Genomic DNA, 27,858 nt, shown 5'->3' with positions numbered 1-27,858 from the left:
AAGGATGATCCATGTCAGATTTCTAGCTTTTCATTTAGCTTTTGCTGCATTTAATTTTTTGTGAACGTGATACACCACAAAGGTTGGAAAATATATTGGATCCGAGACAGCTAATTAATCTATTCTTTGCTCCATAAGATTTGATAATCATACACACCTATAAAGAACTATTGTGCTTTCTTTAACATTGTAAGCAAACAGGACAGGTATATGAACACGTGTTTGCTTCTTGCACTCACAGTTGCGTAATTTGCACAGACTTATTTCTGAGCTCGGAATAGAATAATGCCTCAGCAAGTGTCACTATTGGACGGTTAAATGTTCAGGTACTCTTTTGTCAACTGCGTTACTTGTGTAATAGGCTTGTACATCCTGCAGGTGAGGTCAGAGCAGAGTAAAGATGATCTGAATTTCATGAACGCAGTGAAATTGCTGACATAAAATGCACATATTTCCCAGTGTGGAAGCGAGGAATCTTGATATACTCGCCCCTCTGCGGTATGTACTTTGATATATCAATAAGTAGTCATTTGGTGTAGGTATTTATACACACGGGGAAATTTACAGCTTCCAATGAACCAACCAGCACTATTTTGGGGTATGGAAAGAAAGTGAAGCACCTATAGAAATCCATGACATAGAAACTCTGTACATAGAGCAAGCACCCAAGGCCTCGATTGATTGTAGCTGAGAGGCGATGGTGCTAACTACTGTGTCACGATACACCACCATTTTCATCCTGCTTGTGTTCGAATCTTATAAAACGTTCTTATTAGGAAGCTAGTAAAATTCTTGCCCACAACATTTAATTAAACCTTTGGAGCTTATTCGCACTGCATTATTGTTTTATTACATACAAAATCCCTTTGAGCTCTCTGCTCTGACAAAAAGATACTCCTGCAGACCTTTGGTATTAAGCAACTCAGCAAAATAAATTAAATTCTCTTTTCTAGCCGTCTGTGTGACCTATTTCAGGAATGTTTTGGGGTAAAAGGCTCTTATTGTGTGTATGTATGTGTGTGTTAACAGTTGCTGCTTGTGTTTGTTTGCTTGTTGAGTAGGAAAGAGGTAGGAATGAAACTGCATCTTTTGAAGGAGAAGTGAAGAACATACAGTAGTTATATTTACTTAGTGACCCAAATAGGAACGAAGTAATGGAAGTATATGTGCCAATTACCCTTTTTTTTTGTCAAACTTGATAACATATCATCAATAATAAATCCATATTTCATCAAGCTGAACTAAAGTAATGCAGATTGATTTAGATGGTAACATTGTTTCAGGTGTTTTGAAAGTAAATATAACCCTGATCATAATGGAAAAAAATGGAAATTTCGACTGCAGGCTAGAAATCTGGAAAATGTTGGAGATAATTGGTTAGGGAGAGACTTTTCCAAGAACACAGTTATGGATGTAATAGAATGTGCTTAATTTTATATCTTCCATTAATTGTTCTAAACCTCTACTTGGTGAGCAGGTGACTCACAAATGACTTTTTTCCAAACGCATTCCATTTCTTACAGAAAATAATATTGATTCTGCTTCTTTTCACAAATCATTTATTATTATTATTATTATTATTATTATTATTATTATTATTATTATTATTATTATTATTATTATTATTATTATTCCATTAGGGAGAAACTTAACAGTTGAATCGCAGAGTCAAAGGGTCATACAGCACAGAAACAGGCTAACCAAGTCTGTCCAAGCTAGTCCGATTTGTCTATGTTTGACCCATATCCTTCTGGCAAGACGTATTATGGTACCTGGAATGAGCGCCTGAACTAGATGATGTGACCTTGGTATATTGGTTCTTTCCAAGTGCAATGGTCCCCCTGAATTAGTCAACTATAATGTTAGGGTATACCATCATTTCATGGAGGGGAATGGTTGAATCCACAACTTCTAAGCAATCCTACCAAGCTAAACTATGCAGCTGTACTGCAGTGTGTTAAAACCATTTTAATGTATGGCTGATTCACTGCTTCTTAAGTTTAATGTGTTCTCTTGGGTTTGGTATTTGTGTATATAAGGGTCAGGTAATCACGTTGTGGAAAATCATCCACAGCTATACTGACCAATTCTTGGAGTCAAAAGGCAAAACATGTCAATTGAAGAAGAGTTTCGGCCCGAAACGTTGCCTGTTTCCTTCGCTCCATAGATGCTGCTGCACCCGCTGAGTTTCTCCAGCATTTTTGTGTACCTTCAATAAAGCTTGACCACCAAATGTATTCTATATTTGAATCTCTTACAGTGGATAATACCAGCCTCTTTCTTTGTATAAAATGCAGACATTATTGCAGTTGCATAGTCAGAAATACTTGTACAGGCTAAACTTTTATTCCTATTTCTTTGCTGATGGGTTGAAATTTAGAAAATGAGTAAGTAAACCCATCTGCATATAAAACTTGGCTAGTAGCCCTCAGTTGCTCAATAATGAAACTGCTTTCTGTTTACGGAGGAGGTGCCGAAACCAATCTGTTAATGCACCATGTGCAAGGGACTTTTTTAAACAAGGGAATTCAAGTTCCCTTATTTGCATTCTAAATGGGCATATTATTCCTGCTGCAACCACTTAGGACCACTTATGGACAGCACTTGCAGTTTTGTAGTTTATGTTTGCTTTTATTCTTTACTATTACAAGTTAGGAAAGAATCTGTTCTTAGAGCAAGGCAGCTGTTGTTTGACTCCTGAAACGTGCTAATTATGTTGCACAGAAGGATCTGTTTGGCCGGTCATGCTGCTGAAAGCACTTTGAAAGAGCTATCTGATAACCTCTGTCTGTCTTTCCACAACCTAGTCGGATTGTGTTTGAAAGATGTTATTACGTTTGTAAAACCTGTGGTGACACTGGTTCAGGTTCACTACCTTAATTTATCTACACCCCTTTTGCACACAATAAAGTAAATATGGGCATTACAGTGTGTAGGTTATAAACTCCTTGTGTTCTTAACCTATCAAACAACTATTTGTTAACCTTTAATGTCCTTTGTGTTGTGTCTGAATTCTGTATACTTTAAATACTTTATTATGGTAATGCATTTTTTAAATTTTCATTTCTCTTTTCTAAACAAAGCAGATTCCTTTCTCCAATCTCATTTTCCCCTCTACTCTGTATGAATTGTTTGAATTTGTTTGAATTGCTTGCGTTAACTCCCCTTATTAGCCTTCAGCCTCTCCCATAACACCAATGTGACTTTGATAAAAGTATGGCATTCATTCTTGGTGTGTCTGTAGTTGAGTATATCTTCCTCCTCTAACATCTTCCTCTATCTTCCGGCAGGGTAGCACAGCAAATATCTGGCTCCATTTTGTCAACCTTCCTAGTGTCACATTGTTTCAGAACGCCCAAAGATTGAGTTACCATTTCATGTCAAAGAGGAAGTGTGTTTGACCTGAAATATTAATGGAAGCATTAACTTGTTCTCTTCCCATAGAAGTGGCCTGACCTGCTAGGCTTTTCCAGAATTTTCTGTTTTTGGTTTAGATTTCAAGCATCTGCGGTTTTGTTTTCATTTTCCTTTGATCCACCTTTGGAGCACAGGGACCCGGCGAGGGGGAACTGCTTGAGAGAGGGGGGTAGAACAATGGACAATGGAGGGTCCGGTGTGGGGGGGCTGCCGTGGGGGAGGGTGGGAAGAACAAATGGGGAACGGGGGGGGGGGGGGATTTGCAACTTTGCAATCATTTGTCATTTTGTATAAATTATTTTGATGAGGATGTAATTGGCATGGCAGTAAGTTTGCAGATGATGCCAACATTGGTGGTATCATGGAGAGCGAAGAAAGTTGCCTAAGGTTATAACAGGAATTAGACCAAACGGGAAGGTAGGCAAAGGAATAGCGGATAGAACTTAATTTAGACTAGTGCAATATGATCCATTGTGGAAAGTTAAACCGGAGCAGAACATACACGGTGAATAGCAAGGACTTGGGGAGTGCTGTAGAACCGAAAGACAATAGGTGCGGGAATAGGCCATTTGGCCCTTCGAGCCAGCACCGCCATTCAATGTGATCATGGTTGATCATCCTGACAAAGGGGTACGTACTTAGTTACATGAAAGTACATGACATCATATAACAGCTGTACAAGATGTTTGTGAGATTGCTTCTGGAGTATTGTGATGAGATCTGGTCGTCATATTGTAGGAAGGATGTGATTAAGCTAAAGCGGATGCAGATAAGATTCTCAAGAATGTTGCCACGATTTGTTGGCTTGCTTTATAAGGAGAAATTGGAGAGGCTGGGACGGTTTTCCCTTAGTGAAGGAGGCTGGGGAGTGAATCTGGAGGTTTATAAAATCAATGGGGCATAGATGGTTGCAGCTTTTTTCTATGGTAGGGATGTCTAAAACTAGAGGGTAGAATGATTTAAAGAGGAGCTGAAGGTCAAGTTTCTCACACAAGGTGGTGGGTATATGGAACGAGCTACCCGGGGAAGTGGTAGAGGTGGGTACAATTATCATGATTAAAAGATAGGACAGTTTGGAAGGATATGGGCCAAAAGCAGGCAAATGGGGTTAGCTCAGACAGATATATTGGTCAGGATGGACGAGTTGGCCTAAAAGCCTGTTTCCGTGTTGTACGACTAAGGCAATACTACCGATGTGGTCTCACCAGGACCATGTATATTATACAGTATCCTTTGGGGTATTTGTTAAAAACCTGGCTTCCAGCACCAGTCCTGGTAGCCTGTTCCAGGCACCCACCACTCTCTGTATGTGTAAAAAAAAAATCTTGCCCTGCATTTCTCCAACCTCAGGTAACCTCTAGAAACTCTTCTCCCCCATTTTTCCACTCCTTCCCCTCTGCTGAGCCCTGGTTGACCTACATTCCTAAACAATTTGTACCTCATCAATCTTCCAGCTTCACAATTCGCAACTCCGTAATCCTTTTCTCTCATACCTCATGTGTTCACTTCTGTCCAACCTCCTGCCTATCAACTCCCTGCTCGACTGTGTTCACCTTTGACCTGCCATGCTTTATCCTGCCCCTTGCCAATTCTAGCTTTCTTCTCCTCTCCCCCCCCCCCCCCCCCCCACCCACCCTACAATCAGTTTGAATAAGGGCCCTGACCCAAAACATTAACTATCCATGTTCTCCAGGAATGCTGTCCGACCTGCTGAATTACTCCAGAATATTGTATCTTTCTTTCTCCTTTTAAATGTAGTCTCTCTCTCACCTAAAAGCTATGCCCTCTAGGCTTTAACATTTCTTTTCCCTATTTATTTTTATTTTGTCTTCATTCCTATTTATTCCCTTTTTATACACCACTACTCTTTGCTCCTTGGTTTGCCTTACGTGTTTGGCAAATGTAATTTGAGTGTGTGTGTGTGTGTGTGCGCAAGGGAGTGACTGTGGATGGACAGATGACACTGCTTGCATATTTATATATAGTGCATATATTTTGCGCTTAAATTAAATGGTTCAAATGATTGTGCAAAAAAGACCCATCTGTGATTCACTGAGGCACGTTCCTGGTAATAAGGAAGCACATGGAATAAAATATCCCCACCCGAAACTTGATATTTATTTTGTTGTGATTGGATTTCAGTGGCGTAAATTTAAGACATGTTAATTAAAAACTCTTAGTAGTCATTTGTGACTGAAAGTGCAGCAAAAGAAGTGCAAGAGATTAACTTTGTCATTTAAAAAGTCGAAGGAGGCATCCAGTTGATACAGTGTCAATTAACTGATCAATGCATTCTTCCAAGGACTTTTTCGAAGGGCTTGTAATGACATAAAACATTGCCCAAGTAATAATATTTATTCCAAGATGCAATCTTGATTGTTGAATTGCATAACTTGGCACATAGATCCAGTTGTGACCATAAATTAATTAATTGAAAAATGGTGGTCTGGTATGTTTATGTTGAAGCTTTTTCCTTTAATAGTTAGGATTTTTTTTTTGTCTAATTGTAGTCCTGTAGGTCTGTGTCCAAGATGGCTGCCGTGAAGAGAGAGTGGACGCTGGCACGCTTTGGCTGCCGCTGCTCTCTTCACACTGTGTTTTTGATTTTCTGTTTTTGGATTGAATTCTGTTTTTAATTTGTGTCTCTGTGATGTCCTTTTTACTTGTTCTATTCCGATTATATATTTTTATTCCGATTACTATGTAAGGTGTCCTTGAGATGACTGAAAGGCGCCCATTAAATAAAATTTATTATTATTATTATTAGTATGCAATGAATTTTTTTCCACGGCACTTGATATTTTGGGAGTTCATTTAATTTTGAACTTAAATATTTGTACTGCAGGTTTATCATACATTCTGAAACATTTGTGACCAATATATTGATACTTTTTCTGATTTGTACATTGATAGAGTTAAGGATTAACTCAAGTACAGTTTCTTGGTAAACAGCTCGAGGAGTTTTTGTATTGAATTATTGTATGTTTGAATTCGTGCAGACTTTTCAAACTGAATATAATCAAAAATATTTTCTTTTTTTTCCATCAATTGAAAAAATACGGATGTCATGATTAAACAGAAATCAACCAAAGGTAGGCTGTGATTTATGTTTTTCTTGTGTTGGTGGAGGAGGAAGTGAGATGTACCTTTACAGTGTTGTTTACCATGTTTAAGAAAATCATTATATCCTGCCCTTGAAAAGTTGAATAGTTGACTAATTACAAGAGCATTTCAAAGATTAGGAATTTCACAGTGATTCCTGATTACCCAAGTGACATCTACTCCAGCTGCATGGTGCAAGTTAGGATTGAGAAGAAATTATCTGCACTTGTCAGAATGGGAGAGGCTGAAACAATATTTAAGTCCAGCGCCATCTGAAGCAAAGTAATCACTGTAAAGTTCATTCAGTACTTTTGAAACATTCATACCTTAATCACTAGTATAATGTGGTTATAGGATGTACCTTCTGTCGGGTGTAGTCCATCAGGTCAGCGTGGATCAGCAGCATATTTAAGCCTCTAAACCCTTCATGCCCTTTATCAAACAGCATTGTTTAGAGCAGTGGTTCCCAACCTTTTTTAGCTCATGGCCCCCTTGGATTCTTTTAATTTTTCTGTGCCCCCCCCCCCCCCCCTTACATTATTACCGGAAAAAAGTACTTCAATATTATAATACCTTCCATAAAAATATCAGTGTCTATTAATTGCATATATATTCTCTTTTATTCTATTCCACAAACATCAAAAATATTTAAATTACATAGATTTAAATTTATTAGAACTGAAATTTAGGAGGCAACAGGGTGGTAGCTCTGTGGCCCCCTTCATTGAACCTGTGGCCCCCTAAATCCCAAAATTTGTCTGTGGCCCCCCTGAAATTTGCCATGGCCCCTTTGGGGCCATATGGTCCCAGGTTGAGAATCACTGGTTTAGAGTACAGTTGTTATAGTTCAAGATGGTAACTGATCACACTACCTCAGGGCAACTTTCATTGCTTTCCTTGCCAGTAACCCTCAAACTAAAATGCTGAATATGTTGGTATTAAAGTGCAGTGCCCTGGCATTCCAAACTATATTTACTTCAAATCGGTGTAGTGCAAAGAAAATGTAATTGTGCAACGAATGGCTGATGACAAACTATGTTATGTATAGTATAAAATCAATGCTCAATGGCCATTTAATGTAATATAATATCTAGCTCAATGGCCAAGGGTGTCGTTGACATTAGCTATCTTTTATGAATGTGGCATGCAGTCGACAGGGGAGCCAGTCTACAGAAGGCTGGAGAGCAGGAACCCACTAGTTTGAGCAATCGCTCCATAATTTAACCAGGTAAATCCTGGTAAATGAATGCTACATTGCACTGAGAAAGTATTCAGACCCGTTCACTTATTCCACATTTTGTTACGTTACAGCCTTATTCTAAAATGGATTAAAATTTTGTTTATCATCAATCTACACACAATACCCCAGAATAAAAAAGCGAAAACAGGTGTTTAGCTAATGGAATGCTGGCCTTCATAACAAGAGAATTTCAGTATAGGAGTAAAGAGGTTCTTCTGCAGTTGTATAGGGCTCCGGTAAGACCATATCTGGAGTATTGTGTACAGTTTTGGTCTCCTAATTTGAGGAAGGACATCCTTGTGATTGATGCAATGCAGCGTAGACTCACGTGATTCAAAAGGTCAAAAGGTCAAAAACTTTATTTGCCATTTGTGCTTACACACATAGGAACTCTTGTGCGGTTATTCAGAGAGTCAAGTCAAGTCAAATTAAAAATTAAAAAGACACACAAACCCTATATCAGGACATCAGTTCATTTTGTTTTGTTTTGGCCAAGAGTCTCACTGTTGCAGGGAAGAAGCTCTTAAAAAAGCGTGTTCTGTTTGTGGCGATGCTGTCTGCTCGTCTGTGCCTGAGGTTGTATGTGCAGTTTTTGTGTTTGAGCAGGGAGTGAGCTGGATGTAGTGTGTCTCTGATGATTCTCTCTGCTCTTTTTTGACAGCGCTGTGTGTAGATTGTGTCCATGGATGGCGTGACTGTCATATGAGGAAAGATTGAAAAGACTAGGCGTGTATTCACTGGAGTTTAGAAGGATGAGGGGGAATCTTATAGAAACATATAAAATTATATAAGGACTGGACAAGCTCGATGCAGGAAAAATGTTCCCAATGTTGGGAAGTCCAGAGAGTCCAGCCACAGTCTTAGAATAAAGGGGATACCATTTAAGACTGAGGTGAGAAAAAACGTTTTCACCCAGAGAGTTGTGAATTTGTGGAATTCCCTGCCACAGAGGGCAGTGGAGACCAAATCACTGGATGGATTTAAGAGAGTGTTAGATAGAGCTCTAGGGACTAGTGGAATCAAGGGATATGAGGAGAAGGCAGGCACGGGTTATTGATTGGGGACGATGATCACAATGAATGGCTCGAAGGGCCGAATGGCCTCCTCTCGCACCTATTTTCTATGTATCTATGTTTCTCTATGTTTCATGGTAAACACTCTAACCTTGCCTTTGGCGTTCTTTTTAAATCTCCGTTCCCTCCGTTATATCTTGATTTTCTACAATACAATACCGTTTATTGTCATTTGATCCTCAGTTCAAACAAAATTTCGTTTCTGCAGTCATACGAACAAGAAAAAAAAAAACATACACATCATAAACAAAAGATGGAAAATTTTATGTTTAATGTATGATGCGGACGCAAGTTTTGATACATCATTTGCATTATAATTTGTTTTGCTTTTATATAATTGATCAGTTTCTAAATGCTGGAAATCTGAAATAAAGACAACATGGCAGAAAGATGTATCATGGCACGGAATTGAAATGAGCGGAAAAGGTTGAGTTAATGTGTCAGATTGATCTTTCAATTTTGGATTGAAATTTGGAGTAATAATGATGGTTTCAAAATAACGTTTTTAAGTTGGCTTTAATTGATTTTTTTTGAAGTTATATGAATATTTTTTCAATCTTTTTCAATTTTGTAACTCCAATATGAAATACAAATGAGGCATTCATGGTGGTCCTTTATCTGTAGGTTTTTGCATACGATCACTGTTTCTGGTCGATGGATGAGTCTGTTAAGGAGAAGTATGCTGGTAAGTTGCTGTTATAAAGTTTTGTTTTACAGCTGTATGGGTTGAGAGCTTCATTTATAATGGAACCAAGGCAGTAACTTTTGGTTTTGTTACTGAAATTCTATCACTTTACTACCATTCATGCCCTTTGATGTTCCATGTTATAAACAGAAGTGCGTCAGTGATCACAAAAAACGCTCAAGTACTTACTAGCAGTCATATTATGAGTTACTTGCTCTCTGTCGATTAAGTTTGAGTTTTTACCTATTCCTCATTAGATTTCTTAAGTTAATGAACTTCAGTCCCATTCTCCCCTCATTCCTCTGTAGCCCTGCAATTTGTTCTTTTTTACACGTCCATCAATTTCCCTTTGATTCTTCACTCATTTACACTGAAGGGTAATTTGCAGTAGCCACTCAACACATCAGGATGTCTTTGGGGTTGGGAGGAAGACAAGGCAGGACACCTGGCAGAAACCCAAGTGGTTACACGAGGAATGTGCAAACCACATTCCAACACACCTGAGGTCAGAAACAAATCTGAGTTTCTGGAGCTGTGAGACAGCAGTGTTGCTTGCTGTGCCATTGTACCATCCGGCAAAAGCAAAATACTATAGATGCTGGAGATGTGAAATGAAAAGTAAAATATGTTGTACATATCAAGTAAAGACGGCCCTTTTGCAGAGAGAATTATAGTTAATGTTTCGCTCGTCAATCTTTAATTCTACTCTGATGACTCTTGACCTCCAGAGTATTTCCAGTGTTTTCAGTTTTAATCTCTTGCTGGATATTGTGGTTATTTTCTGGTTTGTGATGGTAGCACATCCTTAAACATCCTTAATCTCCAGCTATAATTCCCTCTGAAAATGTTTAGTTCCTTTTTGAGTTTGAAATTTTTTTTTTCATCTTTGTTCAAAATGCAATAACGTGTTGAGTTAAATGTTCATAATTTGCACCGATACGTGAGAAGCAAATGATGGTGGCATTTTAGCAAAGCCCATTTCTGACAGGAACCAGCATTTGTATATTTACCATTGGACATCAGTAGATAATATATCATCACAGAAACATAAATTCACCCAAAGACAATTAAAAAACAATTCTAGATGTTGGATCTCTGAAGAGATGACAATCGGATTAAATCATGTCTCTGTAGAGCAATAGAATTAAAGATATATTTTAGTTAAGGAGCACAGAAACGGGTCCTTTGGCCAACCTTGTCCATGTCGTTGGCACACTGGTCTTGTCCCATTTGTCTGCATTTGATCCATTGCCCTCTAAATTCTTCCTACCCATATACAAATGTCTTTGAAAAGTTGTAATTGTGTCCACTTTGATATTTGTCTCTGGCAGGTCATTTCAGATATGGCTACCCAATCAGTGGAATAAATGTCCCTGGGGTCCCTCTTAAAACTTTCCTCAATCAACTTAAGCGTACGCCCTCTAGTTTTAGAATCCTTTACCCTCAGGGGAGAAAAACTAAGTGTCCCTCTTGTACACCTCAATAAGGTCACCCCACAGCTGCCTATGCTCAAAAGGCAAACGTTCCAGTCTATCTAACCTCTCCCTATAACTCAAGCCTGCAACCCCACGTGACACCTGGTAAGTCTTGTCTACACCCTTTACAACTTAATGTCATCCTCCCTGTGGCTGGGTGACCGGAGCTGCAAATAGTACTCCAAGTGTGGCCTCATCACGACTTGTATAGCTGCATCATTATGTGCCACGTTTTGGTACCCCGGCACCCTTTCCAGTAAAGGCAAATGTGCCAAATGCTTCCTTCGCTACATTGCCCACCTGATTGGCCACTTTTAGCTAACCATCACCTTTGCTCCCAGAACTCACTCTTCTGCAGCATTCACCTTCACTTTACCTTTACTTGGGTTAAAGTGAAGGGGATCTCCTAAATGTACATCGTTTGTACTTTACAAGTTCCCCAATCTGATTTCAATGGGTGAAAGTCTGGGTTCCTGGCAATGTGTTTGGCAATTTCTATTCCTTGGCTTTTGACCATGCATGAGACTTTGCTCCTGTTTTATTGTTTTTAATGTTTTTTATTGTTTTTACTCTCTTTTTTTAATGTTTTTATTGTCTTGTAATAATTTTTGTTCATGATTAGTCATGTACAGCACTTTGTTGCAACAGTGGTTGTTTTTAAAGTGCTCTATAAATAAAGTTATTATTATTATTATTATTATTATTATTATGATTATTATTATTATGTGTAGTTCTCTGGAGAGGCTGCAGGAACAGATTTACCTAATCCAGAGTTCTGATGGAAGGTCACCAACCTGAAATATTCAGTATTTTTCTCACTCCATAAATGTTGCCTGATCTGTTAAATATTTCCAGCACTTTCCATTTTTTGTCTTATCCAGAATTTTGATTGGAGAGTGTGGGCTTGATAACCTTATTCCCCACCTTGGGGGAGATAAGGTTATATTCTTGCACCATTGTGCGTGGCTAGGAAAGAGAAGGGTAGAGATACGGAAAAGAAAAACGTACCACCTGGCCCACAAGCCATGCTGACTTGGTAGTTCTTCATGAGGGCTGAAACGCCCATGCAGCTGCTGTCAAACCTGTAGAATTGGTTAAATCAATGACTGCCGGCCTAATTCAAATTTTTGATTTGTCATATCACCTCCTGGGAGCTGGTTGGCTAGTCTTCTATTCTCTGTGTCTCACACCCTACTCTGTTAAATGTTGAAATGGACATATGGATCAGTTTTCAGAATTATTAAAATGATCATATCAGGCCTTAACCCTAACTCCTTTGTGAATACTAAAACACTAATGTTTCACTTCAGTGCCTTGTCATCATTTGAGTTATTGTACAATGTGCTTGCTTATATTTCCATGCATTCCACAGAATGTTTGCCTTGCTCTTTTTTGTCTTAAATCGTTGTTCATTTAGAAATATTCAGTTACTCTTTATGCTTTATTTAATTTTTACCCACCAGGTCAAGATATGGTCTTTAAATGCCTTGGTGAAAGTTTACTACACAATGCCTTCCAAGGATACAATGCTTGTATATTTGCTTATGGGCAGACTGGTAAGATGATGCTAAATCTGTAATTCTTTCCATCAAGTCAATTAAAAAAATATCCTGTAGTGATTATTAGCACATCTTGGCTCTCATGAAATTAACTAATTCATTTTTTTATTGAATGACGCTAAATATAATTTAATGGATATTTATGTGATTCTCTAACATATCTCTATCAAGTGGTTTTAATATGAACAAGTGCATTTGAAAGAAAGTATTATCATTTTACACTGTTCACATTTACTTTGCTATCAAACAAAGAGACACTGAGTTTATAATGTGCAGTTGATCCTGTTAACTATTCATATACCTGTTTGATGGTTAGGCTCGGGTAAATCGTACACAATGATGGGTTCAAAAGATAAGCCTGGTTTGATCCCCCGGTTGTGCAGTAAGCTGTTTGAACGGGCGCTGCAAGAGGCAAATGAAGAGCAGAGCGTTGCAGTTGAAGTGTCATTTATGGAAATCTACAATGAAAAAGTCCGGGATTTGCTTGATCCAAAAGGGTAAGTTTTGGGATAAAATCACAGTAAATATTAATACATCAGGAATGGGTAGTTTTATACAGAACTCAATTAACAGCTTTTTTTCTTTCATCATAAATAGATTCTCTGTAAGTGATGGCCATAATAGTCTAATACGATGTTCAGCAATAATGATATTCATACAGCATGGAAACACACCCTTTGGCTCAACTCACTATGCTGACTAAAATGCCACACTTAAGCTGGTCACATTTGCCCATTTTTGGCCCATATCCCTCTAAACCTTTCCTGTCCATGAATCTGTCAAAATGTATTTTAAATGTTGTTATTGTACCTGCCTCAACTACTACTTCCTGCAGCCCAATCTCAGACACTCGAATCCAGGCGACATCCTTGTAAATCTTCTCTGCACCCCTATCAGCTTAATTGCATCTTTCCTAATGCAGGGTGACCAAAGCTGAACAGAATATTCCAAGTGCGGCCTCAGCAAAGTCTTGTACAACTTGTAACATAATGTCCCGACTTCTGCACTAAATTTCCTGACGAATGAAAAACAGCATGTCAAAAGCCACCTTCATCACCCTATCTACCTGCAATGTATATGTGGAATTATGTTTTGTAGTCCTAGATCCCTCTACTCAACAACACTTCCCAGGGCCCGACTGTTCATTGTGAGTCTACCCTAGTTTGACTTCACAAAATGCAAAACCTCACACTTATCTGCATTAAACTCTATTAGCCATTACTCAGCCCACTTGCCCCGCAATCAAAATCATGCTATATTTTTTTTATCACTATCTTCGCTGTCTACAATACCGCATATTTTTAGTGTCATCTGCAAACATGCCTTAAAATAGTTGCACCAATTTCATTCTGAGCATTCACACTTCCTCCATGTGGCAAATTTATATGTTCAGCTGCACGAGTCCCCCTTACTGGCAAGAGATCGTTGGGTTTCTTATTTGGATAACAGGATCCTGCAATAAAATGACTCTCGCACTACAACAGCAATCTGCCATACATGCACCCATTCCAGTTGGTTGGCCAGCTACACCACGACCATTCCTCTTCAGTGAAGTCCTGTCTTGGCTTACACATCAGTTTTAGTTTCATGTCTGCAAAAATGCTTATTATTGTTCTTTGACATTCACAGCAGAAATCTGACATTTTGTCATTTCATTGGTACTTAAAATAACTTTTTATTTTCTTGCTCCTGGTTTATTGAATCCCCTTGAGTATATTGAATAAAATTGTTTTAAATTTCAATAGCGTCAAATAATATTTTAGATACTTTTTCCTTCCCAGTGGTTTTAAGTTATTAATGACTTTAAAAGCATTTAAAAATAATTGCATACTATATTGAGGAATCTTATATGGATACTAAGCCATCACTCACTTTCTCCAATGAAATATTAATCATCGTGCACTCACAGGGAGACACAAGGTGGGAGATCATCAGATGCATTTATTTGCTTGGCTGCTCCGTGCTCTTCATGAAAGGAGCAGCTTTGTCAAAGCTGTGAGACCAAATTGTATGCTTGAGTATTCTACAGCGTATAGAAAACGAAAGGGAGGAAAACAAAGATAATGATAAAGATTTTGATTTATAAAAAGGAACAAAAAAATGAAACCCGGTTAATTGGGAATATCTCTTTGGCCTGACGATGATTGGAGAAGCAATTAAAATCATTGTTAAGTCAAAACTGTCAAAAAGGCACAACAGAGGATGTACTTCCTGCGGCAGCTGAGGAAGCACAGTCTGCCACAGCCAATGATGGTCCAATTCTACATGGCCATCGTAAAGTCTGTTCTCACCTTCTCCATCATGGTCTGGTTTGGCTCAGCCACCAAGGACGACACCTGGAGGCTGCAACAAATCGTCGGATCTGCAGAGAAGATTATTGGCTGTAACCTTCCCTCCATTGATGAACTGTACACTGCAAGGGCCAGGAAGCGAGCGGGCAAGATCATCTCTGACCCCTCTCACCCTGGCCACAAACTCTTTGAATCACTTCCCTCTGGAAGGCGACTCTGGATTGTCAAAGCTGCCACAGCCAGACATAAAAATAGTTTTTATCCACGAGTAGTTGCTGTACTCAACAGCCAAAAATCTGTAGCCTCCCTTTGATCTGGTATTTTGTTGGTTCACATGCTTGATCAATGGTGTTTTATCATTAATATCTTATTATTATGAAAGCTTAGTGTTTTCTGAGTCATTCGTAACTGTCACTGTATGTCATGTTGTTCCTTGTGGGCGGAGCACCAAGGCAAATTCCTTGTATGTGAATACTTGGCCAATAAACTTACTTACTTACTTAACTACTTACTTAATTATCTTATGAGTTACTGCAGGCTACTCTAATTTCATCTAATTCGACCTTTGTTTGCAGCCGGTGACTTGACCCATAGGGTATTCTCCACTGGATGTTGGTCACTATTTGCTAGTGTGTGAAGTTCTTTTGTGATCCTACCTTTACGGAGAATTGTTTGCCTCCTTTGAGGCTGCTACAACAGGCTACTTTGTGCAACTTTGATAAAGCAAACTTTTTTTTTGATACAATGCCCTCTAGTGTTGGACATTTCCACCCTGGAGGAAAAGATTCTGACTTTCTACCCTATCTATGCCTCTCATAATTTTATTTACTTCTATCGCTCCCCTCAACCTCTGTCATTCCAGATAAACAATCCAAGTTTATCCAACTTCTTCCTGTAGCTAAATCCCTCAAATCCAGGCAGCATTCTGGGAAACCTCCTCTGCACCCTCTCCAAAACCTCCACATCATTCCTGTAATTGGGCGACCAAAACTGCACGCGCTACTCCAAATGCAGCCTAACCGAAGTCCTATAGAGCTGCAGCATCACTTCCTGACTCTTATATTCAATAGGCAAGCATACCATGGGCTTTCCACACACAATCTAAGCAGACCTTTTTGGATATACTTAACAAATTCTACCCCCATTTAATCCTCTTGCCCTGAGTAAGTCCCAATGAATATTCAGGAAGTTAAAATCACCCACTACAACAACCCTGTGGTTCTTTCATCCTTCTGTAATCCGTCTACATATCTGATCCTCTTACCTCCTGCTGGCCATTGGGCGGCCTATAATATAATCCCATATGTTTACATGGGATATGTTGACAGGGATATGGGCCAAACACAGACAGGTGGGACTAATGTAGACACGACCTGTTAGTCTGTGTGGGAAAATTGGGCTGAAAGACCTATTTCTGTGCTGTATAACTCTACCATCCTGGCCACACACTCATCTCACCACTGCCATCAGGAAGAAGGTGCAGGAGCCTGAAAACTGTAACATCCAGGTTCAGGAACAGCTTCCCCACAGCCATCAGGCTATTAAACACACCGAATAAGCTTAGTCAAACGAGGTAGACCAAAATGCTGGAGAAACTTTGCGGGTGAGGCAGCATCTATGGAGCGAAGGAAATAGGCAACGTTTCGGGTTGAAACCTTTCTTCAGACTCTGAGCTCTGAGCTCTGAACTGCAAAAGACTATATTATTATTTGTTATTTGCACTATATTTGTTATTTATTGAACTCTTTCTTTTTTTTTCCCATTATGTACAATGTTTACATATTCACATATTCTGTTGTGCTGCAGCAAGTAAGAATTTCATTGTCCCGTCTGGGACATATGACAATAAAACACTCTTGACTTGATTCTCTTGATGTTGGTGCCCCTCCAGTTCAGCTGCAACCCGTCCCTCTTGCACAAGTCACATCTGCCCCATATGAGATCCCAATGGTCCAAAAATCTGAATCGCAGTCCCCAGCACTAACTTCTCAGCCACATCATCTGTCCTATCATCCTATTGCTATCCTCACTAGTACATGGTGACTTGAGTAATCCAGAGATTACCACCCTTTAGCATTTTAACTTTTGCTTAACTCCCTACATTCTGCCTGCAGAACCTCATCCCTTTTCCCACCCATGTCATCTGTGCCGATGTGCACAACGGCTTCTGGCTGATCACCCTCCCTCTTGAGAATGTTTCGCAGCTGCTCTAAGACATCCAGTACCCAGGCATCAGGGAGCCAAACAGATCATCCAGGAGTCCTGTTTGTTGCCACAGAATCCCCTGTCTGCCCCTCTTAACTATCTAGTCTCCTATCACTATGACTCTGCCTGCCTTCACCTTACCCCCCTGTGCCTTAGAGCCAGGCCCGATGTCCAGACCTGGCTGCTACTGCTCACCCCTGAACGGGCATCTCCCTCAACAGTATCCTGTTTTGCTGGGTAATGGCCACAAGTGACTCCTGAACTATTTTCCTTCTTCCTTTCCTGGCCGACACCCATCTAGTCTCTGTGTGACCACCTCTTGATGGCTCCAGTCTATGACTTCCTCACTCTGCTAGATGAGCCTGAGGTTGTCCAGCTGCAGCTACAGTTCCCTAACACAGTCTTTAAGGAGATGCACCTGGACTACATCATCTGCAGATGTAGTCCTTGGGGACAGTGGCCATCTTCTTGAGTTCTCACGCACAGGTCGAGCACTCCACTGCACCAGCTTCCATCCCACCTACACCAGGACCAAGTTTCACTCTGAAACAAACAAAAAGTGACAGACCAAACCTTATCCCGAAGCCTCTTGAGCCAAAGCCTCAATGCCCCACTCTTACTCTGTGCACTCCTTCTATGGCCTCTTCGCTTTGGCTTACCTTCCTTTTATTGGCCATTTAGCCAACTTATGAGACTAGCCTTTTTAACTTGCTCCTGTTCTCGCAGGAAAATCCCAACAGCTGAGACCACCAACTAGGATGAGTGGGCATGTTTCCATGTTACATAAGAGCATGATTCGATATGAGTTCAGTCATTCCCTCTATTATATTTTCCATATAGTGCCACTATAATTTGTATTGTCAATGTTTTTTAGAACTTTAAATTATTTAAATAGAAAACCCAAGGCTTAAAATGAAAAAGGAAGAGCTGAATTACAATCATCTGAATGTTTTTACATTTTCATTTATTGCTATTTATGCTAATAACACAATAATTCATTCTGTTCCAACCTAAATTGTAGTGTTATCATTTTGTCCATCGTTATCTGTTAGAAATGTAGGGAGTTCAAGTTATGTTAGCATAAGAACATTTGAAGCATGTTCTTTACTTGTACTAATGAAGTATCTTCTAGTTATCTTCTATTGTGTTTTGTTTGATCACTTGTATATGCAGAAGTCGCCACAGCTTGAAGGTGAGAGAACACAATGTCCTTGGTCCTTATGTGGATGGTTTGTCTAAACTAGCTGTGACAAGTTACAAGGTAAGGATGATAATTAAACCCCGTGGAACTCTTTTTATATGCTAGAGAAGCAACAGTTTTAAGGTGATGGGACAAAATATCTTTTGGGTAACAATTGAAATGGGTATCCAAGGAAAATGTCTGGTTATTCACTGCCACGTCCTCCAGTTAAAATTAAATGCTCAAAATTGGAAGTCTATACTATTGAATATTGCCTTCCTGCTACTGCTTTATTCTACTACTCTAAGAGATGTTATTTTAGTCAGAGGAAAAATCTAATTTCACCTCTGGTAAATATGATTAATAAATATATTAACCAGAGGTGCATCAAACCTTAATTGAACCTTTTTGAATACTTTTGATATTTTATGGTTATGGAAACTTTCACTTACATGATTTGGTCTGGATGACCTTGTACAAGACAGGAGCCTAGTAGGAGTGGGCCAGTCAGCCACTTCAGCCCGCTCTGTCATTCTGTAAGACCTCTGTGGATCCAGTCTTGGTCTCAACGGCACTTTGCAGCCCCTTCTTATCCATTATCTCCTTTGCTTTCCAAATGTCACGACTTTAGGATCCCATTTGCCAACGTTTGGCCCATATCCCTCTGGAAATTTCCTATCTATGTACCTGTCCAAATGTATTTTAAATACTGTTAAAGTACATGCTTCAACCATCTCCAGTGGTAGCTTGTTCCATATATCCACCACTTCCACTGAGTAAAAATCGTTGCCCCCAGGTTTGAATTAAATCTTGCCCTACTCATCTTAAACCTATGGTTTTTCATTCCCCCAGCCTGGGTAAATGGCTCTGTGCATTTACCCTATCTATTCCCTTCATGATTGTATACACCTCTATAAGATCATCCCTCAGCCTCCTATGCTACAAGGACATTTCTAGCTTTATCCCTTAAATCCTGGCAACATCTGGTTGATTGGTTTAATGGATGGATTGAAGCCATAATTTATTGTATCCACTTTTACGAAGGTCAGGAGTCTGATGGGCGCCATGAGCAGTTAGCAGCACATACCTGAAAGTGTTTCACAATCAAGTATGCTGCATTAAAATAACTTGATAATTTTCCAAATATGAAAGAAAATGCTGGTACCAGCAGAACATATTCCAGTATCCTTGGGGCAGGAAAGAACCATAAGATCATATGTAATTTAAATTGGCAGTAATTCTTATAAAGCATTACACCCTACTCATTTGATTATTTTTCTTGACGTTCAAAAAAGTGATTGTGTTCATGGAACACATGAAGCAGTCATGCATGACTGTGGACATGCATTTTCTAAGATCATAGTTGTAGCATGCAGTCAAAAACGATTAGGAGAAAGTATTTGTATGCACACTTAGTTACCGGTGAACGGAGAATTGGAGGGGGGGAGGGGGGGGGAAGTAATACTGTGTGGCGAAAAATAAATTTAAAGAATAATCCAATTTTTCTTGTCCATTAGGATATTGAATGTTTGATGTCAGAAGGGAACAAGTCCCGAACAGTTGCGGCAACCAATATGAACGAGGAAAGCAGCCGCTCCCATGCAGTATTCAACATTATTCTAACGCACACACTATGCGATCTCCAATCAGGGGTGAGGACTTGGATGTTGGTAATGACATGAATTATTTTAGTTCTTCTCGCTCAAGATAGACTGGGTGTATATGTTTGATAGATTGGTGCATATGTGCTTCGCAACAAACTATCAAAAATCAATGTTTAGTTTATTGTCACGTGTACCGAGGTACAGTGAAAACTATTGTTGCATGCTACCCAGTCATCAGAAAGGCAATATGTGATTAAAATCGAGCCTTTTACAGTGTATAGATACATGATAAGGGAATAACATTTAGTGCAAGGTAAAGCCAACAAAATCCGCTCAAGGATAGTCCAAGGGTCACCAATGAGGTAGATAATAGTTCAGCACTGCTCTCTGTTTGAGGTAGGATGATTTAGTTGCTTGATAACAGCTGGGAAGAACTGTCTCTGAATCTGGAGGTGTATGTTTTCACACTTCTATACCTTTTGCCTGATGGGAGAGGAGAGAATAGGGAGTGGCCAGGGTGCTACTTGTCTTTGATTATGCTGCTGGCCTTGCCGAGGCAGCGTGAGGTATAAATTGAGTCAATAGAAGTGAGGGTGGTTTGTGTGATGGTCTGGGCTGCCTTCACAATTCACTGTTCCCAAACCAAGTTGTGATGCATCCTTATAAAATGCTTTCTATGGTGCATAGAAGTTGGTGAGAATTGTAGGGGACATGCCGAACTTCCTAATCCTTCTAACGAAGTAGAGGCGCTAATGTGCTTTCTTGGTCGTTGTTTCAATATGGGTGGTTCAGGAGAAGTTGTTGATGATTTTGACTCCTAGGAATTTGAAGTTTTCAACCATCTCTTCTTTGACACCTTCAATGCAAACTGGGATATGTGTATCGCTTCGCTTTCGGAAGTCGATCACCATCTCCTTTCTCTTGCTGACATTGAGAGAAATTTTGTTGTCTCAACACCAGAACACGAGGTTCTCGATCGCCTTCCTGTACCCTGACTCATCATTATTTGACATCCGCCCACAATGGTGGTGTCGTCTACGAATTTGAAAAATTTGAAAATTGAATTATGTGCATGGCTGCACAGTCGTGGTTATACAAGGAGTAATGAAGGGGACTGAGAACTCATCCTTGTGGAGTACCAGTATTGAGGATTATCGTAGACGATGATTTGTCCCCTATCCTCACTTATTGGGGTCTGTTGGTCAGGAAGTGGAGGATGCGTTTGCAGATATGAGTGCTGACACCAAGTCATGTTTGGATGGTATAATGCTGCCAAAGACAGAGCTGTAGCCTATAAATAGGAATCAGGAATCTGATGTATGTATCTCTCTTATCCAGGCATTCTAGGGATGAGTGTAGGGTTAGGGCGATGGCACCGTTCGTGGACCTGTTGTGGTGGTAGGCGAAATGCAGTGTATCAAGGCCGCTTGATAGACTGGAGCCTTCTCCAGTGGCATAAGGAGCCTTTCAAAACATTTCATGATGGTGGCTGTCAAGGCCACTGGCCGGTCGTCGTTTAGGCATGAGATCTTGCTTTTCTTTGGACAATGGTCACCGGACAGGTGGCAAAATGGGGGAAATTTGTGTTAAATAAATAAAGCGATGGCTCCTGAAAGCCAGAGGATGGTCAGGAGAAAAGTATGTCCCCCCCTACACTAGTCCCACCTGCCTGCATTTGGCCCATATCCTTCTAAACCTATCCTATCCATGTGCTTGTCCAAATGTTTTTTTTTTAAAGTTGTGATTGTACCTGTCTCAACTATCTCCTCTGGCAGTTTGTTTCATAAACCAACCACTCTGAAGGGTGAAATCACTGTAGAGCCATTTCTGACCTGATTCCAATCATCTTTCTATAGACCTTGGGTGAGAAGGTGAGCAAACTGAGCCTGGTGGACTTGGCAGGTAGCGAGAGAGCAGCAAAGTCAGGAGCTGCTGGGGATCGACTGAAGGAAGGAAGCAACATTAACAAGTGAGTCACTGATGATTTTACTGATTTTACATCTGTCAATCCAATCATTGACATATGTTATATGGTTATATGCTTCTAAAATGGTAACATTTCAAGGAATGTTTTGCAACAAATGTCATCATAGAACAACATTAGTAGAGTTAGACATAAGAAGGTTATTTAAAAACAAAAAATGGCTTTAACAACGTGTTGCATTGTAACTTTCATCTGGTGCCATGTAGCATCCGTAACGTTTACTTGTAATGAATAGGAATCTACTCATGTTTGAAAAGAATTTAAAGTTTATTTGACTTGGGACCTTGAGTTTGATGTGTTCCTTGCCCGGACTTAATTTTTTACAATGATATTAGGTGTGGGTGGGTCTGGGGGGGTGTGTGTGTGGGTGTGCGTGTGCGTGTGCGGGTGTGCGTGTGCGTGTGCGTGTGCGTGTGTGTGTGTGTGTGTGTGTGTGTTTGCCCCCCCCCCCCCCCCCGTGTCCCCTCTGGGAAACCTGCCCCCCCCGGCGCAGCAAGCGAAGCCCTTCCCTCCCTCCCGCTGCAAACCGAGCGCCCCTCTCTCCCCCTCTCTCTCCCCTCTCTCTCCCCCTCTCTCTCCACCTCTCTCTAACTTCCTCTCTCTCCCCCTCTCTCTCCCCCTTTCTCTCCCCCTCTATCCCCCCCCTCTCTCCCCCCCCCTCTCCCTCGCTCTCTCCCCCCCCTCTCCCCCCCCTCTCTCTCCTCCTTCTCTCTTCTCCCCCCTCTCCCTCCCCCCTCTCCCTCCCCCCTCTCCCTCCCCCCTCTCCCTCTTCCCCCCTCTATAATATCAAAGGGGGTAGTTAGTGTGTGTGTGGGGGTCGTTGGTGCGTGTGACGCCGCATGCCGCCCCCCCCCAGCCCCCCCACCGCAACCGCGCGTTGAAGGAACAGACCCAACGGGTCTGCACTTGGTCTAATACATAACTAAAACTCTGATCTTGTTATCTTCCGATTTGTGCGGTTTTTCTATTTGCGCGTAAACGGTACGCGATAGTGCTACAATTTATTCACCAGCTCACTCACCGTTCTCCTGTGCTGTAAGTGCACCAAATTTCATTCAGTGGCATAATGTAAAAATTAGCGAGGTTTAAAAATCTTAAAAATCGCGCATGCGCAGATCGATCTCCTCTCCTGCCAGTCAGCACCGCGCGGATTAGCCTCTTCTGTCACTCCCCGGAACGGCACGCCCCTTCCTGCACCATTGCGTCTTTACTGGAGCTGAGGGACTCTCTGGATGGCCGGCGGAGGTCTCAAACCAGACACAGTTCTCGGAGGGACCAGAATTGGCCCGGCCTGGCCTGGCGCAGCCCATCCCTGCGCGGATTCGGAAATGTCGCCGATGTGGCCAAATGGAAAGCAGAGATTCTGATCCCGGCAGAGAACGACCAGCGACCAGCGCCCACTGTGAGTCCCCACCGCACCGCCAGCTCTAGCCCCTTCCCCCCTGGTCCCCCTCGCTGATTCTTGCCCCCTCCCCCATGATACCCTCTTCTTCCCATGGCCTTCCCCGCCTTTTCTCCGAGCTCTCTTCCCCCCTCCCCCCCCACACACCCCCCTCCCCCACAGCCACCTCTGCCCACACACCCCCTCCCCCCACAACCACCCTCCCCCCACAACCACCCTCCCCCACAACCAGCCCGTCCACACCCCCCTCCCCCCACCCCCCCCAGCCCCCACTCCCTTCCCTCCACAACCCCCCCCGCCCACACACTCCGTCCCCCCACAACCACCCCTCCGCGCACACGCCCCCCCTTCCACCCAACACCCCCACCTCACACCCCACTTCCCTCCTCCCCCCCCCCCACCCCTCCCACACATGAAGAGGGGAGGGAGTTTTGGGGGATGAGGGGAAATGAGCCACGCCTGCGCAGTTAGGGGCTATGGGTGAGTGGTGGAATATTGCGTGGGGGGAACGGGTTGTGTTGGGGGGGAACAGGTGAGTGGTGGAATATTGCGTTGGGGAATGGGTTGCGTTGGGGGACCGGGCCTCCCGTGTGACTGGGACTAACGGGTCCCACTTAGTCTAGTTTATGTTTAAATCCCTCTTAAATGTATCTTTGGCTGCTATGCTTTTTGAATATCAAGGTTTTGTTTTGAAGGCATTTGTTTGATTAATCACTACCTATTTGTTTGCCTGCTACTTATAGCTGGAAATTATTTTATTGACCCTAACCCAAATCTGTATTTACCTTATTTGAATTTCCCCTTTGATTTTATCTTTTGTTTTTATCTGGATTACAACATCTCTTGGTGATAATAATGCAGCTCGCTATCAATTATGAGAAGCCTATTGATATGTGAAACCTCTCTGACTCATCACTTGTCCATCTTCTATTTATATTTGTTTCTTCATGGCCACTCCTGTGATTCATGGCCACTCCTGTGATTCATGGCCACTCCTGTGATTCATGGCCACTCCTCAGTGGAGAAAGGAGGTAACTAGCCAGAAGGTTAAGCAGATTTGTATGAAACCACAGTTGAGGTGAAGAGCTTTGATCTTTGAAAATGGGAAGGGGGTTGCCAGGGTAAGACATTGGAGAGGACAGTAACCTAAAGGCTGAAGGAGAGTGAACAGGTGAATAGGAAAAGGCCAATGTCAGATGTCACGTTTAATCATAAAAGCACCAATGTCCCACCAACATTACTGATGTAATCTGACAAAAATGGAAACCTAAGACATGGGGGTTACATTGGAGATTGGTTTTAAAGAAGAATGGACAGATAAATATAATTGGATTTCCCAAGGATCCATGTAAATTGAGCATAGACCTTTGGGCAGTGGAGGGATGAAGAAAGAGGAAAGCAGTGTTTGGGGATTGTACATTTGAGAAACATTACAGAGAAGGCAAGGGATGAGACTTTTAAATTGGGGTCGTTAGGAATTTTGGGGCAACATGGATTATGAAATATGATAGAGTTTGAAAGCTGACATTTGATCAGGTACCAGTTTTACTGGTAAAATAATCAAGCCTGTTATTTAAGAAAGATTATTAGACAATATTGAGCAGCACTTGGTGCAGCCAGTAGTGCATTGCCTCACGGTGCTGGAGACAATTCAATCCGGATCTTTGTGCATTCATCCTGTGACTGTAAACTGCCCCTAGTGTTTAAGAGAGTCGATGAATCTGGGAGGAGATGACGAACAGGTAGGTGGTGATGGTTGGTGAAGACTAAAATGTATGATGAGCTTGCTACTTTTAGTTTAGTTTAGAGATGCAGCACAGAAACATTCGGCCCACCGAATCTGCAGCTATCTCCGCACTTTAATACAAGCCTACACATACTAGGGACAATTTCACATATACCGAGTATACGAACCCAAACCAATTAACCTGCAAACCTGTACATCTTTGGAGTATGGGAGGAAACTAAAGATCTCAAAGAAAATCCACGCACAAACTCCATACAGGGAGGAGGAGCCATCTTGGGGAACGGCTGCTAACCAGCAGCCGTCCGTTTAATTCATTTTTTTTCCAGTTTTTAGTTAGTTTTGTTTGTCGTTTTTTCGGAGAAATGGACTTCTTAATGTGGGGGGAAGGAGGTAACCTTACTTCTAGGTCCCTACCTGGTCGGTGAGGCAGCTTTTTCTCTGGGCTGCCCGTCGACCCGTCCTCGTGGTCTACCAGCGGGCTTGGAGCGCCGTTTCCTGGTGGTGACCGCCCAGCACCTCGGCTTCGGTGGCGGCACAGCGCTGGAGCGCCATCGCGGAGCGGAGCGGGCGATGCCTTGCCTGGGTCGCCGCGCTGGAGCTGTTGTGAGCTGGACCGCCGAGAGCAACACCTCCGGGCTGCGGGTCTGCGGAGCGGAGTGGGCGGCGCCGACATTAACATCGGGAGCCTGGGAGCTCCAACTCGGTGCGTCCTTGTCGGCTTCGGAAGCCGACAATCCCCTGCTAGGAAGCGGCCGTTCCAGGTGGCCCAGCCGCTGTGAGGACTCTCCCGACGCCGGGGCAAGACCACCCGGCCAGAATCGGCCAGGAACAGCGGTGGCCTTAATAGGCCTGACTTTTGGGAGAACTGGGGTTGGGGACTGGACTTTTGTGCCTTCCCCCACAGTGGTAACCACTGTGGGGGGATGATTTTTCTGTGTGTAAGGTACTTTGTTAGTCTGTATCCAAGATGGCTGTCGGAAGGGAGAGTGGACGCTGGCGCGCTTTAGCTGCTGCTGCTCTCTCTTCACATTGTGTTTTTTTGATTTTGTGTCTTTGGAGCGATTTCTATCTTTAATTTGTGTATTGATGATGTCCTTATTATTTATTTTTCTACGACTATATGTTTTTTTCTCTTCTGTTAATCTTTGTAAGGTGACCTTGAGATTTGAAAGGCGCCCGAAATAAAAATAAAATAAAAATAAAATGTATTATACAGACAGGACCCTAGTCGCGATTGAACCCGGGTCTCCGGTGCGGTAAGGCAGCAACTCTACTGCTGCGCCACTGTGCCGTACCCTAAATATTCACCAACATTAGCATCAGTTTGCACCACTAGAAATGACAAGTCAAGGCTCCTTATTGATAATGTTCTTTGTGCTGACTTTTTTTTCCAGATCCTTAACAACTCTAGGTCTGGTAATCTCTGCTCTGGCGGATCAGGCTGCTGGTAAAAATAAGAACAAGTTTGTTCCCTACAGAGATTCTGTACTGACCTGGCTACTCAAGGTAAACTGAGAGTTTATAACTGGGCACTGCTCCTCAATGTAATGAAGATACAAACAGCTCGCAGCTGCTAGGAATTGTACCAGGATTTGTACCCGATTCTCTGTATAAGGAGAGTTTGAATGCAGAGTGGCTAAACAGTTGTTCAAGGTGCAGGAGGGTATGATGAGATTGAGCTAATTGGCCTATGTCTTTTTAAAATTCTGAACTAACTCTGGGTGTTGGGCCACAGGGTGAGAAGTGGAGGGAAAGAGGTAAATATATAAGATACAGCAATCCCTCTGTTCACATCTTGTGCTGAGAAGATTTGAAATGAGCTGCTGTGTTCTTGCTATTATATTGAATGGAATGTGAAAAGAAAAATATAAATTAAATGATGGGGGAAACAATGAGCGTATAGTCATAGGACTGGTGTAAAAGCCTATTTATAGTTAACTTTGCCAAAGGGTAGATTTAGAATGTGGACAATGATCATGTGTCAGTTGTTATTCACACAGACTGCTGCGGAGGCCAAGTTATTGAGTATTTTTAAAGTGGAGATTTATAGGTTCTTGATTCGTGAGAGCATCCAAGGTTATGGAGAGAAGGCAGGCAAATGGGTGAAAAATAGACCAGCCATGATGCAGCAGCCATGATGAGCCAAAGGGTGTAATTCTGCTCAATGTCTTATGGCCTTGTTTTTGTATTCCTAAAAAAGTAATAGTCATACAGCACGGAAACAGGCCCTTCGGCCCAACCATGCTGACCAAAATGCCCCATCTAATCCAGTCCCATTTACTCATGTCTGACCCATATCCCTCTGAACCTTTCCTATCCAAATTTGATATACTTGTACCAGCTGAGCAGCTAATCACTGAAGAATTCCCATGGTCAGTAAATTGGAAGCTAAAGGCTCTAATTAATTATTTTTTATTACATTCTACAGGGAGCAAAATTGAACACTGAGACACACTGAAGGTTATGGAAGCTGAACATTAAAAATTGTATAAATCAATTACATTAAAAAAAAAAATGATATGTTGAATCAATTGAGGGAATTAGATTCTTAATTAAAAATTGTGTAATTTAGGCAAAAATGTGGTTTAACAGCAAGTGTGGCTTAGAATGCCATTCCACATTTTAAAAACTCAATTACATTGTGTTTAACGTAATGTAATAATTGCAGGGTTTTTTTTTAATAGTTCTTGAAAATTGAAGTCCACAAGTTTTGACTGATTACCTGAGAGAAACCTACACAACATTCCCTATAGGAACAAGGAATCACTAACAAAAATGCTGGATTTTTGCATTTAACCACACATACCTGCACTCCGAAACCTGCTGTCAGATTTGCTTCATTATAACATTGAATACTGATAATCTGGTTGTTTGAATTGTAAATCTGGGTCTTT

General features: G+C 41.5%; 1 protein-coding gene across 4 annotated transcripts in view; it reads left to right on the top strand.

Moving 5' to 3' along the window:
• Window positions 1-27,858, top strand: part of kif13b (kinesin family member 13B) — a 180,254-nt gene that overhangs the window by 83,694 nt on the left and 68,702 nt on the right. For all 4 annotated transcript variants that reach the window (XM_033025958.1, XM_033025957.1, XM_033025959.1 and 1 more), the window contains exons 3-10: window positions 6,497-6,509; window positions 9,457-9,517; window positions 12,456-12,548; window positions 12,868-13,048; window positions 18,221-18,308; window positions 19,745-19,879; window positions 21,688-21,800; window positions 26,359-26,470. In XM_033025958.1, the coding sequence (XP_032881849.1) occupies window positions 6,497-6,509; window positions 9,457-9,517; window positions 12,456-12,548; window positions 12,868-13,048; window positions 18,221-18,308; window positions 19,745-19,879; window positions 21,688-21,800; window positions 26,359-26,470 (796 nt within the window). The remainder of the gene's footprint in view (window positions 1-6,496; window positions 6,510-9,456; window positions 9,518-12,455; window positions 12,549-12,867; window positions 13,049-18,220; window positions 18,309-19,744; window positions 19,880-21,687; window positions 21,801-26,358; window positions 26,471-27,858) is intronic.

The sequence above is a fragment of the Amblyraja radiata genome, chromosome 8 (genome assembly GCF_010909765.2).
Source record: "Amblyraja radiata isolate CabotCenter1 chromosome 8, sAmbRad1.1.pri, whole genome shotgun sequence".
NCBI classification, from domain to species: domain Eukaryota; kingdom Metazoa; phylum Chordata; class Chondrichthyes; order Rajiformes; family Rajidae; genus Amblyraja; species Amblyraja radiata.
The sequence above is the reverse complement of the archived record's forward strand: the minus strand, read 5'-3'. Positions and strand labels throughout refer to the sequence as shown.